We start from the raw sequence: 16,056 nt of genomic DNA, 5'->3' as shown, positions 1-16,056 counted from the left end.
CAGCTTTTCAAGAGCACAGCTGCAGTCATTGCAACCCTGAGGGGGACACAGCCAACCTCCAGGTTACTGAGAATATGAAAAACGTGGGTAGCACTGTATAAAAAGGTACAGGCTGTTTGCAAAATGCAGATTTAGATACGGGTTGGGTGTTCAACAGCCAGCCCCCCGCCTTCCCTGTTGTTAAATTATATGGTGTTTGGATAGCAGGGCACTAGTCCAGCTGCATCTCGAGGAAATGGCATGGTGGGAATGAGTCCCCGATAGACTTGCTATGTCACAAAGCCACCAGCGACATGCGGTTAAATTATCCCTCCTGCCCGGATTGAATTTGCAGCATGAGGTCTGTGTTTGTCTGTCCTTTTTAGTGCTTAACAGATTTGAACGTCTGGTAATTCCTTTTTCTAATACTGAGTGATCGATTAAACAATTAAAGTGAACAAGTTTTGGCAGGAGAAGGCAGGACTCCACAGCAGCCTTTCTGGCAAGCGTGTCCTTCACCGCCGTAACCGAGTGCCTCTTGCTTACTCGTGGGGAGAGGGGATGGCATTCTGAAGTGTTCTGCTGGTGGAGCCCTTAGGATCTGTGAGCAGGTTTCCTATTTCCAGGTCTTGATCTGACTCCGCTCACCTGGGATTCCATTGTTCCATGACACGATACACAGCTATTGATCCACTGAAGAGAGGCCAGAATAATTTCACTTTGGCAGCAGGGAGTTGAGCCTGACTGCTTTGGCAGCATTCCTATTCTCCACGTTCTCTCTGCTTCTGAGTATTAATGTGTAGGTGCCACTGGATCTTGGAACTGGAGACCTTATTACCTGCAGCTTGAGGGCTCTTTACGCAAGTGGAGAGAGCCTGATACTTGTGGTTTCCTTTAAAGAGGATTGTGCTGTTCTGCCTGACCCACAGAAGCCTGGGCATTGGTCTGTTTCTGGCCTGAAATACCTTCTCTACTGTCCTGTAAAGGTTAATTGTAGCCAGCTATCTCAGAAAGCCAGAAATCGTATCCCCTCAAGTGTTTGTTAATGGGGAGGTGATTTGGACTTGTACTAAATATCCGAGGGATTAAGGGTAATTTAAAGTTTAAATTCCCTGTGTATAAAATTTTTGGGGGGTGGACTAAGTGTTTCTTAAATCAAGTGAACTCACAAAGCAAAGTGAAGGCTCCTTCTGTTTGCCAAGCTGCTTGGTTCACACACAGTCACAGCCATGTCGAGATCAGGATAAAAATAAAAGTCTTGTGCCTATGACACAGCCAACCAAGCCAGGGTCAGGCCGAGCAACGTCTTTTCAGAAGTATGTAATCATCAAGGGGCCAGTGAGCTGCCAATCAGGCTGTGCTGCGCTGCAGCCCCTGCACAGTAATAGAGGTTTCAGTCTCCTCTGATAAAGCAAATTCAACATGGCAGCTCATTACAGCAGCTTCAGTGGGAAGTTTGGGTGCATGTTTCCATAGTTGAAGGGCTCCACCAGCCATTTAGGCATGTCCCTAAATGTTCCTGCTTGTCAGTTTGAGAACTGGACTCCCTAATTTAGCGCCTCAAGCTTGAAAACCAGGTTCTCTATTTAGGTGCCTTTGAACAGCAGGTTCTGGCAATTGAAAATGGGATCTGGATTATAGAGTTCATAGAATGGACTCCATGAACGGGTTGGGCCTGGTATGTGTAGCCACTGTTTGCTCTCTCCTCTATTATTCTAGCTTTGCCATCCTACCTCACTCCTCTCCTGCTATCTCAATCTTAGCTGCTATACAGCTTTGCCAGCAAATTCCAGTCTTCACCTGCAATGCCCTCTCCACCTGCTGTTCCAGTCCAGGGTCTCACCCAGCTCTGCCAAAGCATTTCAGTCCTTATCTGCAGCCCTCACACCTCCATTCCAAGCCTGAGCCTCTCATAAGCCTGTCATGCCAGATTTATGGATAAGCTAAGGTGGTGAACTGTATTAGATTTCTGACCCAAATCAAATTTAAGCAAAGGACACCAAGCACTGGATTAACCCATTGTGTACTGTACTTTGTCCTTTTGTAACTGATATAGTGGGGCGGGTGGAGGTGATGTCTTGAGTCTGTGTCAAACAAACAGTAGTAGCTTCATTCCTACTCTGACCTGGAGTGATTCACCATTCTAACAGTCTTTTCTCTCTAAAGACTTGGGTATCCAGGTCCAAAACTGATCAGGAGGCAGTTTGACTCAATGAGATTCTGTCTCCTTGCAGATATGCCTACATATTGGCTTAATGACAGCACCTTGTACAGGATCCTGTCCCAGGGCACCCCCTGCCATCCCAGCAACACTGCCTGCATGGCGTTTTATTTAATACTGCTCATTTGCAGAGGACCACTCCAGTCTAGTGTTTCACCCGAATGCCCCAGATTCCCTGCACTGTCAGAGATGTAAGAGATGTAAAGGGCTGGGGAATTGGTGAATGAGCACTTTGCTCAGATTGCAGGCCTGGTTGTGAGATGCCACAGCAGTGAAATGGGACCAAGTTTTATTTTTTAAATGATGACAATCTCCTCTTTGATTGCACACACTTGCCGCCTCCTCCTCCACCACCACCTTCCCTTCCTCCCCTAAATGCCAGCCTGGAAAGAATTGCAGAATTGCTTTGTGTCCCTGGGCTGTTGCCTGTCTGTTCTCTCATCTCCCTGTTTTCCAGCTTGGAACTTAATTGGGACTGCACATTCTTGGAAACTGCGGGGCAAATCCAGCCATTTTAACCTGACTTTATGACCCACGGGCTAGAGAGGTTCTGCTGTAATTGGCCTTGCCATGCTGAGCTGGCACTGGAGCAAGAACTAGCATGTTCTTCACCAACCTCATAGTCATTGCTGATCACAAGGTACAGTGTGACCCTTGGAGAACAGCACTCCCTCTGCAATACTAGTTAATTATAGGGGTTGGAGGGCTGACCGTGCGTGTTCTTAGGGAGTCTGAATCATAGGTGTTTGTCCTTGATATGGTCTCTATTCCAGGCACTGATTAAATGCCCTGTTTGACTGTTTTGTCTGAGACTGATTGATACTGTATTTTATCAAGATCTGATCTGAACCTGGAGCAATTAGAACATTACAGGTACCCGCAATTGTATTCTCCTAATGGAACATGATTTTCTTTAATGCTACTTTTACATAGCATCAGATAACCCCCACCCATCAAACACAAGGTGAAATTGCCTTGAGTAGAAGTAAGCATCCTGAACGGGGAGTGCAGACAAGTCTGATCGCACGTGGTACTGTCTGGTGTGATGGGGCCAAGCAGAATTCCACAGGAGGTAAAGGAGCTGGCAAGCCATGACGAATGGGAAGAAATTGCTTTTTAATGAAGACCTAATTCCTACAAAGGCTAATGCTTCCCTGCCATCACCGTATGCAGCATTAAAAAGGCATTAAGTCGATAAGGTCTGCTGTTCCCACCTTGGCAAGCATTGGCTACAGCACACCTGCAAACTCGTAAACTGCAGCGGCGTGGCTGATAAGTAGAGGTTTATAAATGTGCATTTCTAGCAGAAACTAAACCGTGGCAGTTGGCTTGTTTTTTGCTCCAGTTGCTCAAAGCCTTGATACGTGGAGCCATTTGGTGTCACCTGTTCTTTTGCGTTGCTTTGTGTTTCCCTTCTGGTGGTGTGATCGTAGGAGACTGTATATGCTGCAGGCTCTGCTTTGCCCATCTGTCCTAGGTGTTTCTGTGTCTTGCTTGTCCAGGGTTTTATCTCTAGATCTTTTCTGTCAGCTTGGGAAGAAACCCTTTAAAGGCCCTTTTCCTCCAACAGCACTCTGATGATGGGCCTCTGGAAAACAAGGGTGAGCACTGGATCACCATTACCACCCCATCTATGTAATTCTGTCTTTTGTTTTTATAACAGCAAAATAAGCCGAAGATGGTGATGGAGTATTGGACTGGATGGTTTGATAGCTGGGGCGGCCCTCATAATATCTTTGATGCAGAGGGTGAGCACCATATATTATCATCACACACTTAGGATTTATTGCGATATATTGCTGTCAACAACATGGCACAGTAATGCTGTCTCCATCAAGTTTCCTATCCAGTGATGCCCCTAGCTCTGAGCAGGTGTCTAAATTTATAACCTCTTTAGTGGATTCACACATTGCTGTGGGGGTTTTTTTTGGCTTTTTTATCCCTGTCAATGTCAAGTTAGCATATCAACAAGCTAGTGCAAGGAGTAGTTGCATAGATTCCAAGGCCAGAAAGGACCATTGTGATCATCTAGTCTGACCTCCTGTATAACACAGGCCAGAGACCTGCCCCAAAAAAATTCCTAGAGCAGATCTTTCAGAAAAACAACCAATCTAGATTTAAACATTGACATTAGTAGTCGATCTTTATATTATGGCAGTGTCCAAAAGGCCTCAATTGGGTCACAACTACCCATTGTGCTAGGGGCTGTACAAACAGAGGAAAGAGACAGTCTCTGCCCTAAAGAATTTACAGTCTGAAGAGACAAAGTAGGCAATGTGGATACAACATACAGGCTAATGAATATGGTGAAGAACTGGTAGTTATGTGGATTGTAGAAGACTTTTTTAATTGGGGTTAGAGTTAATGTGGAAGGGAAAGGAAAGAAGGATAGTAATTGTGAGGCTATTAGAAAGGACTCCTGGGTTTTATTTCACCTCCTCCACTGTTTCCTACCTCCCTACCTTTTCAGGGGTGTGGGTCATCATAGGGACAAATCATTGCCCACTGAAATCAGTGGGAGATTCTCCATTGACTTCAATGTGCATTGGAGCAGGCCTGTAAAGCAGTTCGAGATCCCAAGATGAAAGGTGCTTTAGAATAAGCTCAGTATTGTTGCTTGGGAAAAAAATAATTGATACTGGACTAGTGAAAATGGCCACCTATAGACCATCTTGCCTAAATGTTCAGTGTTGTATGGTACTTAACACCACAACCTGCCTTAAAATTAACGGGAGTCAAATGGTTTTGTTCTAGTGATCTACATTTTTATGTGGCTCCTATCACCACAGAATCCGAGTGCCTCACTATCATTAACGAATGTATTCTTCCAACACCCATGTGGATAGGGAAATAGTATTAGCCCCATTTTACAGATGGGGAACTGAGGCACAGAGAGACGAAATGACAGCCTAGGTCACAGAGAGAGAGAGTCTGTGGCAGATTTGGGAATAGAACACAGATCTCCTGACTCCTAGCCCAGTGCCTTAGCTGCTTCATCCCTATCTTCTGCAAATTGGAAATTTCTAAGGGACTCTATTCTCCATATGTATGCTGCAGCAGTAGTAAAAATGACGTGAGGCTTTTGTGATAGCTCTGTCGTTACATTATATGCATAGTAAAAAGATTTGTTTTCACTCCGGCAAGATTATTTTACCTTTTGTGGGTGATATGGTCAACGTAAACCTCATGCAAACCTAGTACTTCCAAAAGTGTCGTTTCCCATTTCAGTTCATATGTTAAGGAGCAAGGTTTAAAAAAAAAAAGGGAACCTTAAATAATGTGGTCATGACATAATGCATTTAAAATAATCTGTCTCCTCCCTGTGCAATTCTCTGTGTAACTCTATAATCAGTATAGTTGATCAAGGTCCTTGCCTAGGCAGAATTCCCACTGAAGTCAGAGAAAACTTTGCCTGAGTTGGGAATGCAGGCGCTCTCGGACAGGGTGTGCATGAATGATTCCTGCAGAACATTTCAAGTGGAAAGGCTGCCTTATAGAAGGTACACCTCTACCCTGATATAACGCTGTCCTCAGGAGCCAAAAAATCTAACCGCATTATATCGAAATTGCTTTGATCTGCCGGAGCACACAGCCCTGCCACGCGCACCCTCTCCTCCCCCCCCCCCCCCGAGTGCTGTTTTACTACGTTATATGCGAATTCGTGTTATATCAGGTCGTGTTATATCGTGGTAGAGGTGTAGTTGTAAGTGACCGGAGTTACCCAAGGCATGAATTGGGCTCATGAAGCATTGGGAGAGGAGGGTGATTGTAAACAAAATGCTCAATTTGAAATTCTTGAATTGTTGGCATGTTCAGTCCATACTCTGGTATACTAGCTTCTTGATTTGTGATGCTTGGAGCCCTTGTTGGGAGTTTTCCTTCCTTTACAGATATGGTGAATTCTGTAGCAGAAGTCCTCAAAACAGGAGCATCCATCAATCTCTACATGTTCCATGGGGGCACCAACTTTGGCTTCATGAATGGTGCTCTGGATAGTGATGAGTACAAGCCAGATGTCACGAGTTATGGTGAGTTTTCATTCAATGCCTCGCTTGCATGCCCATTGCAAGCCTGCAGCCTTTGAGCCAGCTACAGCTGATGGAAAGCTCTATGCCCATCGCTTCCTTGAAGGATCTAGGTGCTGTCTCTGAGGACAGACCTTGAACACGATACCATCACCCAAACAGGAGAGAAGAAAGACCATTTTGGCTCATCTGGGAAGATGGTGTGACTCTGACAAAGGGTTTCTTTTAACACTCCATATTTCTAGTCCTATTCCAGTATTTGGGGGAACCCTTCACTATGAATTGAGTCAGAAACCACTCAGTAGATGAAGACATATAGCAGGGGTAGGCAACCTATGGCACGTGTGCCAAAGGCGGCACGTGAGCTGATTTTCAGTGGCACACTCACTGCCTGGGTCATGGCCACCGGTCCGGGGGGCTTTGCATTTTAATTTAATTTTAAATGAAGCTGCTTAAACATTTTAAAGCCCTTATTTACTTTACATACAACAATAGTTTAGTTATATATTATAGACTTAGAGAAAGAGACCTTCTAAAAAGGTTAAAATGTATTACTGGCACACGAAACCTTAAATTAGATTGAATAAATGAAGACTTGGCACATCACTTCTGAAAGGTTGCCGACCCCTGACATATAGTTAACATCAAGTGGTGCTGTTTTCTCTATAGTGTCTCTCCTGTCTTTCAATTAATGATTAAGGAAAGACCACCTGAGACCTCTGACATCAAAATAGTTGGTTGCTTGGCTTTGACTTTTAACAATTTGAATAGTATCTTATAGCAATTTTAATCCCATAAGTCCTCACCAAAACTATTGACTTTATCCTACATGGAGTTAAAGGCAGATGCAGAATGGGACCCTCGGTATGTTCAGCCAACACTGGGGAGGAAAGCAGCAACCGCAGAACAGTAGTGAGGGAAAAGAGGAAATGTTAGCATAGGATGCTAAGACAAATCTATGCTTGTATGGAAAGGTGTCTGGGACCATACAAGGCAGATAGGACCCCTATCCATTTACCACATGGCACTATTCTCTACGTATTTGTGTTGCATGAAGAAGGGTTGACTTGAGCTTGCTGTGATTTGAACCTCTGATTGCAAGAAGTGGAGAGATTTCATACCTGAAACATAGGCATTTAACATCCATCCATATTTCTTCCCCTCCTCTTTGGCTTGCAATAGCAGTTAAGAAAGTATTTTATTTGTCTGTCAGTTGTATGAGGCAAGGGAAAACCCATAAAGCATAATGGGAAAATGGATGGGAGAGGAAGGGTATTGGTTAAGAGCCCTGTTGTGTCCTCAAACTTTCATGCACTGTTGCCCTTGACTTCAGTAGGGCATTGTAGAAGTGAACGTGGGGGGCAGAATTTGACCATACACATTTATTATACCAGGAATAGGTGTGGGTACAAGCCGTTTCTCTTTACTTTTATTTTACGCCCATTTTCAGAATCCCTTTACTGTTAAGTAACTCTCTCTCCACACAATGGGACAATGTCTCAGGCCCTGTCTGCATTAAGGAACTTTGTGCTTGTGTAGTTAATCAACCAGTACAGATTTCCTTAATGTCCACAAGGCCTGAGATAAACACGTTACCCCTTTGGCTTTGACCTCTTGCTGTGCTTTACATGAGTACTTTCCTAAAGCTGACGATGCTCTGTAACAGGTGCGTGCTTGTTTTCCAGACTACGACGCCGTGCTGACAGAGGCTGGAGACTACACGTCCAAGTTCTTCAAACTCCGTCAACTCTTCACCAAGATCATAGGTGGTGATAAACCTCAGAGCCGCTTCTCTACCCCTTAAATGCTGGCCTGTGCTATACCAGAGAAACTTTAAAATTGGCCACCAAGGGGCTCTGCTGGATCCCTGCTGCTCCCCACACGGATATGTCCCGCTGATTAGTTGGAAACATTTTCTGAAGCGTAGGAGGCCCAGGGATGTAGAGCAGCTTGTTACAGAAATGGCTGTTCAGCTGACTTCCCAGCAGCGGGAAGGACACATGCATTTAACAGTCTCTGCATGCAGGGGAAATGTGTCACGCCAGCAAACTTAAAACAAATGCAAATCTGAGGAGGTGCTTTTGTTGTACAGATCCTGTTTGCATTCTATTCTCTCTGGAGTTGGATAGGTGGCTCTCGCTGCTGAATAAATACACCAGCCCTGGCCCAGCCTTCAGCTTTGCTTGAGCTCTCTTTGAGGTGGATACAGTGCTCTGTTTGATCCCATAGGGAGGTTGATTAAAGACATTTCCAGAGGCAGAGCTGTGGTCTAGAGGTAGAATCAGGGAGTGCCCTTAAACCCTCCTGACGCCTCCTGTAGCATCTGTCTAGCAGAACTGAAATATAACACCTGTCTTGTTTCTGCATTGCAGGGCAGCCTCTGCCCCCTCCTCCTATGATCACAGGCAAAGCATCATATGGCGCAGTCCTGCTGCCGCAGTATGTCTCTCTGTGGGAGGTGCTGCCATCTATTGTAGAGGTAGGTACTGTCCTTGGAGCTGGAGAATGTGCCAAGAGGATGAGATGATGCAAAGAAATACATTGCACTATGAAATAATATAATCTTATTCTGAAGGACCTCAGGTGCTTCACAAACTTTGTGTACGTAGCCACAGTGAAAGGCAGCCACCTCTGGGGTGGAGGAAGTCAACCTATTTATATACCACATGCTGCACAAGAATGGGGAGAAGAGGGCACATTTTGCCCAAGGATACTACATGGTCTTTAATGTCACAGAGAGAGGACCTGTGTTTTAAGATCTTATCAGAAAGACCTCAGCCTAATACGCTGTATGGAACTCCCATTTATTTACCAAGAAGGAAGATGTGGGGCTGCTGGGATTTGGTTTCAGAGATGCTTGGTATTGCAAATATGAGGCTTCACCCACTCCATTTACTAATACTCCACACTCACTGGAGTTCCTTCCCTCTGTGAACTTCAGAGCTTTACGCAACCATCCCTCTGGGCCTTAGTCTCCCAGAGTGTAAAATGGGATAATGATGCTTTCCTATTCACGGGATGGGTCAATAGACGAGCACGAGGTCACACAGCAAGAGAGACAAGAATAGCATGCAGGAGTCCTGATTCCTAGTCCCTGGCCCTAGCCATTACACCAAACCTACCTCCTACATAAAGAAAGCAGGGATCAATTACTCTAATTATTCAACCAGGACCGAACAAGAAGTAATGGGTTTAAGATGCAGCACGGAAGAAGCTTTCAGAACTATAGGCAATGGAGCAGGTTGTTAAGAAAGCTATGAAATAGCCATAATTGAGCATCTGTATCTGATGAAGGCTTAGACATCCAGCTAGCAGGGACGGTGTCAGCAGGATTGAAACTCGTCACTTAGCTGCAGTTCTTTGCACCCCAGGAGCCCTTTAAGAGGCAGCTTTTGCATAGGATTTGAGTAAATGTTGGTTTGTGAGACATAGTAGCCACTTGACTGAATGATGCTACCCATGTGTAGCCTGTCCCCTTAGAAAGTATCCCTCTAGTTGTTCTTCCTTCGCAGCCCGTTAAGTCGGAGTTCCCGGTTAACATGGAGAACCTGCCAGTGAATGATGGCAATGGGCAGGCCTATGGGTATACGCTCTACGAGACGGTCATATCCGGCGGAGGACAGCTGCATTCCAGGGACCACGTCCGGGACCGAGCACAGGTAAAGAGTACAGAGCAGTTGTTGTTCTGACTCTCCAGAAGGGAAATAGCTTGGCTGTGGTAGTTGACGTGAAATAGGCCAGCTACGAACCAAGGTGGCAGGCTTTTCCTGAGCAGAACTATGATTCCCTTGTGCTATTCATAACCAAGCCCCAGCCTACATCCTCCCTAAATCCCAGGCTCAAGGTCCAAGTCTATTTAAACTCCAATAATACCAGCTCAAATCTATCCGCAGAACATAATGGTAGGAAATCACGGTGCATTTTTAGAAATGCCTTGTTTCGCCCAACATTGTACAATGAGTCAATGACGGAGCTGGGAATAAACCCCAGGAGTCTTGACTCCCATTAGACAGTGCTTCCTCCCCCGTTATGGCCCTAATCTCTTGTCTAACTGTATTCTGAAATGGTTTAGAATTTTGCTATTCTCCTATGCCCTCTCCTGCAGGTGTTTGTTAACACTGTGTTTGTTGGATTCCTTGATTACAACACCGTGGAGCTGTCAATTCCCGAAGGACAGGTAAGTAATGTGAGGCCACTCCCGAGAGGTATGTGGGTAGTAGAATTGCAGCTCAAACTGCCCCGGAAAATGCAGAGCCCAGAAGCGTGTCTGCTGCCAGCTTCATGCAAGCCAGTGATGCAGCAGCATGAGACACAGAGCAGTTGTTATACTCAAACCAGAAATGACTCCACAGTTGGAGCAGAGGGTGGCTCAAAATGCCAAGGTATCCTTTTGAGAAGGAAAGTTGATGCACTAAGTTTAACCCCTTTCCTGCCACACCCACACACTGCAGACACCCGTGAGATGGAACTGTGGGCTATAGGGACCCTGCCTGTGCTGACTGAGGACATGTAGGCTGTTCGCTCATAGGCACAAAACATGCTTCAGTCTTTTTACTTCTCTTAGGTCACGAATGAAATGAGTTGGATGGTCTCACGTGTGTTCTGAGCTCACACTTGGCTCAAAGTGGCTGTATGAGTAACTAAATGTGCACTGGCAGAGCTGTGCATGGCTCTAAAGACTAGAATTGGGTGAGTGGGAGGGAATATTGGAGGTCAGGAATGTGACTCGTGGGTAGAGCTGTGTGATAGAAGCCCTGTGTGGTGTTGGACATATGTTGTTTCTAGCACTACATACCACTTCAAGCATTTAAAATGTAACAGTAAAATATTACAGTTTCATGAGAAGGTTGAGCTCAGTGATGCAGTTACTTGCAGCTGTGGCATATTCCTGTAATTTATAGTCCTGTAAACAGCTGCCAAAGCTACTGGTGCAAACTCCCCCTCTGGAGTGATCCCACTGATTTCTTTCTTTGCCCAACATGGCTGACCTGGCACTTGGCTGTGCACTGATTCAGCAGAGGCTGATCCATTCTTTACAGGGCTTCAGGCAGCTCAGGCTTTTGGTAGAGAACTGCGGGCGTGTGAATTATGGACTTATGCTGAATGAGCAGCGGAAAGGTAGGTTAAGTTGTCTCTTTCCTTCCAAGCTGGTGCATGGGGCTGAGAACTCAGATAAAGGCCTCTTTTTGAGTCTGTGTTTAGTAAGGACTTCAAACACCGAGGACAGTTTTAAAAATGGCTCCTGCCCTCCAGAAACGGACACTCCAGATCAAATATTAAAATCCTGTGTGTTGGATTGAGCAGTATAAAGGCATGCAAGAATTTCACTGTGCCTGGCTAATGCTATGTAGCTTTGCAGTCCGGCAGTAGGGGGGCAGACAATGCGGGAGTCTGATAAAAGAATATAGTTCACCTCTTAACCATAAGTTCAAACATGTCCAGGGTGGTGGTAGCTGACATGTGATAGTTGATGAAAATAGCCCACTTCATGGGGGATGGACATATCTTAAAGACCTTCACAAGTCCCACCCTCCCTGTAGTGGTTGCCAATACCCAATGGTTCATATGAAGATGGGGTGCCCCTCCTCTCACTCTATGCTGTCCATATGCAATTGTGTAATGCCATACATGGGGGGGAAGGAATTCCTTCCAGATCCTTGTTTCTGCTCTGAGATTTGGAGAGCAAGAGAATCTCAGTGTACACAGGATCCTGGGACTGTGGGCTATCTCAAGCTCAGTGGAAAGCAGTAAAATGTTTATGCCAGTAGAGCCGGGGACAGGGAGTCAAGACTCCTCGGTTCTGTTTTATAGGGGGGAAACGTAGGCTGAAATGTTGAGAGCAGCCTAGTGAATTCAGAGACACATTTCATTAGCTTTAATGGAAGAGGTGTGCCTATGCCCCTGAACTGCTTTGACAATCTCAATCATCGTCTTGTAGTTAGTGGTCTGGATTGGGAGCCAGGAGAGATGGGTTCTGTTCCCAGCTCTCTCCCAGACTTCCTGTGTGACCTTTACTCTTGTGTCCCAGTTTTCTCCACCCGCAAATGCCTCACAGGAGGCTGGTTAGGCTAAATTTGTTTGTGGGGTGCTTTGAGATCCTTGGGGGAAAAAAGCAGTGGATCAGTACAAGGGATTAGCGATACCAGGATGTCACATTTTCCTCTGAGTATTGGGGAAGTAACTATCTGCTGCTTTAAAAAAAAAATCCATGTATGGGCAGCCAAACAAAAAATCAATCTGCTATGTTTGCCAACAGTACGTTCTGCCAGGAGAGGGTTTCTCAGCTTAGTGAGTTAAAGCAAAGGATAGAGAGGAGAGGGCAAAGTGTGGCAACATTCCCTGCTCAATCTGGATGAGCAATGGGACCATATGGGCTTTAATGCCATTGCAGAGCATGACTACTTTCTGCATCCTGCTGTTCCTTCTATTGAAATAGGAAGATCCATCAGCTTAGTTGCTTTTCAGCTCTTTATTACCTCTATTGCTCTTGCAGGCTTAATTGGTGACGTCTTCCTGAATAAAACCCCCTTGAGGAACTTCAAGATTTACAGTCTGGAGATGAAACCTGGCTTCATGGAAAGGTTTGGGAGATATATGTACATAGATCTAAATTGCTTGTGCAGATGAGGAGGGCATATATATCTCCTTTGTTTGCACAGACTGTTTGGCATAGGTGCAAAACCTAGTTAGCAGTTACATGTCCCGGAAAGGCAGCACCTGGTGAATCTTCATGCTGACAAATCTCTTCCTGACAACTTCAACTAAAATTGTACAGAAGGTTGCAACACTTATTTTTGCACCTTTTATTTAGGAGCCAATACAACCCCCCATTGAAGGGGATGGAAAGACTCCCACTGACTTTAACAGGTGTTGGATCGGGCCTGTAGAGATGTGGCCAATCCAAACCCTCTTGAATTTTGTAAAAGTTTGGGGCTTTGTCTGGATGAGAAATTTGGGATTAGGTAACACCTTAGCGAAGGACATTCCCTCCTCCCTGGATAAAGAGGGGAAGTAATTTCAGGAAGCTCCTAACAGTTCAGATGGCTTCCCCCTATTTCATGTTTTTAAATTGTGTTCTTCAGTATTAAATGCTAAAGCAAAATAATCTCGGTGGGATAACTAGCCAGGCTGCTGCTGTTTGAGCAACAGAGCATAGGTCACTTTATAGACTCCTGCCAAAAATCTCAAGAGGGTTTATTGTTGCAGTGCTAGTATCACTAAATAATGTAACACATTTGTGAGGACTGAGGACTTCACAGCTGTCATTCTGCTGCCTGCTGTGGTCACATGGAACTTAATAGTGTCGAAAGTATAGAACTCCAGTACTTCTGCCGCTTGAGCCAAAGGAAAGAGAATCTCTGTTCTGGGCACTGCAGAGCCTGTGACACACACAATCGTGTTCTTCTTCTGTCCAGTAGATGTTAGCCATGTGTATATTCTCTCTAGTCAACTTATTACAGTCATCCTCTAAGGACAGTGCTAACAGGTAGTGTTAAATATTCTAAGTGAAGGTTTTGCAAGGATTCTCTTTGGCAGGGTGAGCTGTGTCAGCTTTGTGCTGTAGGGTCATTAGAGAAGGATATTCACAATCAAAGGTATGAAAGCTAGTGAGCTGCCATGCAGGCATAAAAGCAAGATTAGCCAGCAGTATGATCAGTTATTAGCAACTGGCCATTAGCAATGAAACATCATAAGGTAGAAATCTCTGAATAGGAAGCCAAAGTACACGGTATTGAAAATGGGATTGTGCCAGGCTTAGCTCAGCAATACAGTGGAATTCATATTGTACTAGGTCAATAATTCGCTTGAATACAGGGATGCTGGTGATCAGCATTGGAGAGAACATGTTCTAAGGTTTTGAGTCTCTTGTGGAACTTCTAAGCGCCTCACTTTCTTTCTGCTTCATCACTACCCCCAACTACACCTGTGGTACCAGAAGGCAAGAAATGATGCAGACTTTGAGCTTACACAATAACCTGCTAATACCCCATTATGTGATCAAGGGTGCCCTTCCATTGTGTATTCCAAAATAGACTTGATGCATCTATACTGGCTCAGATAGTGATATCTGATCCCATGAGCTAAACAGGATTGGACTTTGTTAATACTTGGATGGGAGACATCCACCAAAAACCCAATGCTAATAGAAATGATGTGTTTGATTTGGTAGGTGGCATTCACTAACACCTAACCCAATGTTCCAGCCTAGTTTAAGGGGGCACTGGGCCTATGGAGGAGCTGTTGGGGCTGAGTCTTTAAAATTGAGGCCCAATCTACTTGAAGTCAATAAAGATCCTGCAGTATTTCTCAAAGAGCAGAGCATTCACCAGAGTGACCTGACCAAAGTTCCCCCTAAGTAATTACATTTGGCCATCATAACACTGTACCCTACAGTACGTCCTGGGGGCTTTTTAAAGGTATTTCTCGAGCACCCATCACTATAACATCTAAATGCTAAATAGAATAGCCTAGGTTTCCATAGCATTCTCCACAGAATATGTCATGGTGGAATTTTCATGCCACCTCTTCTAAGGTCTAGGAACCTTGACTTGCCTTCTGTGTATGAGTAGTTCCTTGGTGGTGGTGATGGCAGGAAGGCTGTAGCAAATAGGTTTGTAGTGTGCTCTCAAGGCAAATGAGTTTTGGTTCAAAAACTAGAGGGAAGGACCTTGTGTGCTGCAAATTATTGTTACACTTGCTGTGTTTCTCCCCAGAGGTGACTTCATTATGGTGATAGATGATGCAGGTTTTTTAAATAAACTGGTCAAGCACTTTAGAAGTTGTTGAGTTGAAGGGTGCTGTATAGATATAAAATATTACAGCCATTAATTTAAGAGGAATTGCAGCCACCATTATAGTTAAGGTTGCATGGCTGTCTCTGTGCTCACTCCCTGTTTTCAGTTGCTCATAAGTTTTTTGTTTTTTTTTAAACTGTTGATTTGGCAGAATTTTCCCAGTATTTGTGTGTCCCCCAAAATAACCAAGGTAAGGTAAAGTTTGAAGGAGGAGGAACTGAAATGGTTCAGCAGTTTTGAGTATGTGTACACCTTAAAAAAACAAACAAACAAACACCTTTAATGCTGGAGAGCACTTTTAAACAGCTCTGTAAATGTAAATAATGGGGGTCCAAAAGGTGAAATATAGCCTGCAGCTAGCCCTCTCTGAAGTGCCCTTCCTTGTTCCGCAAGTTTTGATTGCACTAAGTTACGAGCCTTTGGAAATTGTGCAGTATTGTAGGTGAGCGGTGCTTTTTCTTTGTTGTGTTATAAACCCTAGGCTTGTAACATATACCTGGGGCAAATATTGGCTGCAGAAGATTATGTGGCTAATCTAGCATGCTGAAGTGCGTTGCTGAACTGGAGCTCTGTCAAGAGAAGTCTAGATAAACACATGGGAAGGTTTGCCCAAAAAGGGAAGGGATTGAGGAAGGACTCCAGCAGACTCTGTAAACTGTGGAGGGGCAGTGTTTCCATGTCTCAGTACCTGAAGCCAGCTGGTGAAGTGTTCAGCGTTAGGCTAGATTGTGCTGGCGACATTAAAGCCAGTCTTGTGATGCCTGTGCACAAGGGAGCAGAGCGAAGGCTGAAGTGAGGTCTGCTCTGTACACTGGTTTTCTACTGGTAAACTATTTTGATGAAGGGTATGATTCCTTTACCAATAGTTACACTGGTACCACCCCAGGTGTGGAGTTTATAGCTGTATAAGAGGTGCTTTTTATACCTTATTCCCCTACTTGTACAGGAAGGGAAATAAGCTGTACTGCTAGAAAGCACCTTTGACTGCATCCGCACTAGGGGCAGGTGCCATTCAGTATAGCAGTCTAGTAAAACC

At 44.8% G+C, this 16,056-nt stretch overlaps 1 protein-coding gene across 1 annotated transcript in view; it reads left to right on the top strand.

Moving 5' to 3' along the window:
- The window catches only part of LOC123354721 (beta-galactosidase-1-like protein 2), a 48,576-nt gene that overhangs the window by 28,449 nt on the left and 4,071 nt on the right, over nt 1-16,056 (top strand). Inside the window, exons 9-16 of the mRNA XM_044996865.1 lie at nt 3,864-3,948; nt 6,091-6,228; nt 7,911-7,991; nt 8,598-8,704; nt 9,738-9,884; nt 10,331-10,402; nt 11,265-11,343; nt 12,719-12,806. Coding sequence (XP_044852800.1) covers nt 3,864-3,948; nt 6,091-6,228; nt 7,911-7,991; nt 8,598-8,704; nt 9,738-9,884; nt 10,331-10,402; nt 11,265-11,343; nt 12,719-12,806 — 797 coding nt within the window. The remainder of the gene's footprint in view (nt 1-3,863; nt 3,949-6,090; nt 6,229-7,910; nt 7,992-8,597; nt 8,705-9,737; nt 9,885-10,330; nt 10,403-11,264; nt 11,344-12,718; nt 12,807-16,056) is intronic.

The sequence above is a fragment of the Mauremys mutica genome, chromosome 22 (assembly GCF_020497125.1).
Source record: "Mauremys mutica isolate MM-2020 ecotype Southern chromosome 22, ASM2049712v1, whole genome shotgun sequence".
In the NCBI taxonomy this organism is placed as follows: Eukaryota; Metazoa; Chordata; order Testudines; family Geoemydidae; genus Mauremys; species Mauremys mutica.
The sequence above is the reverse complement of the archived record's forward strand: the minus strand, read 5'-3'. Positions and strand labels throughout refer to the sequence as shown.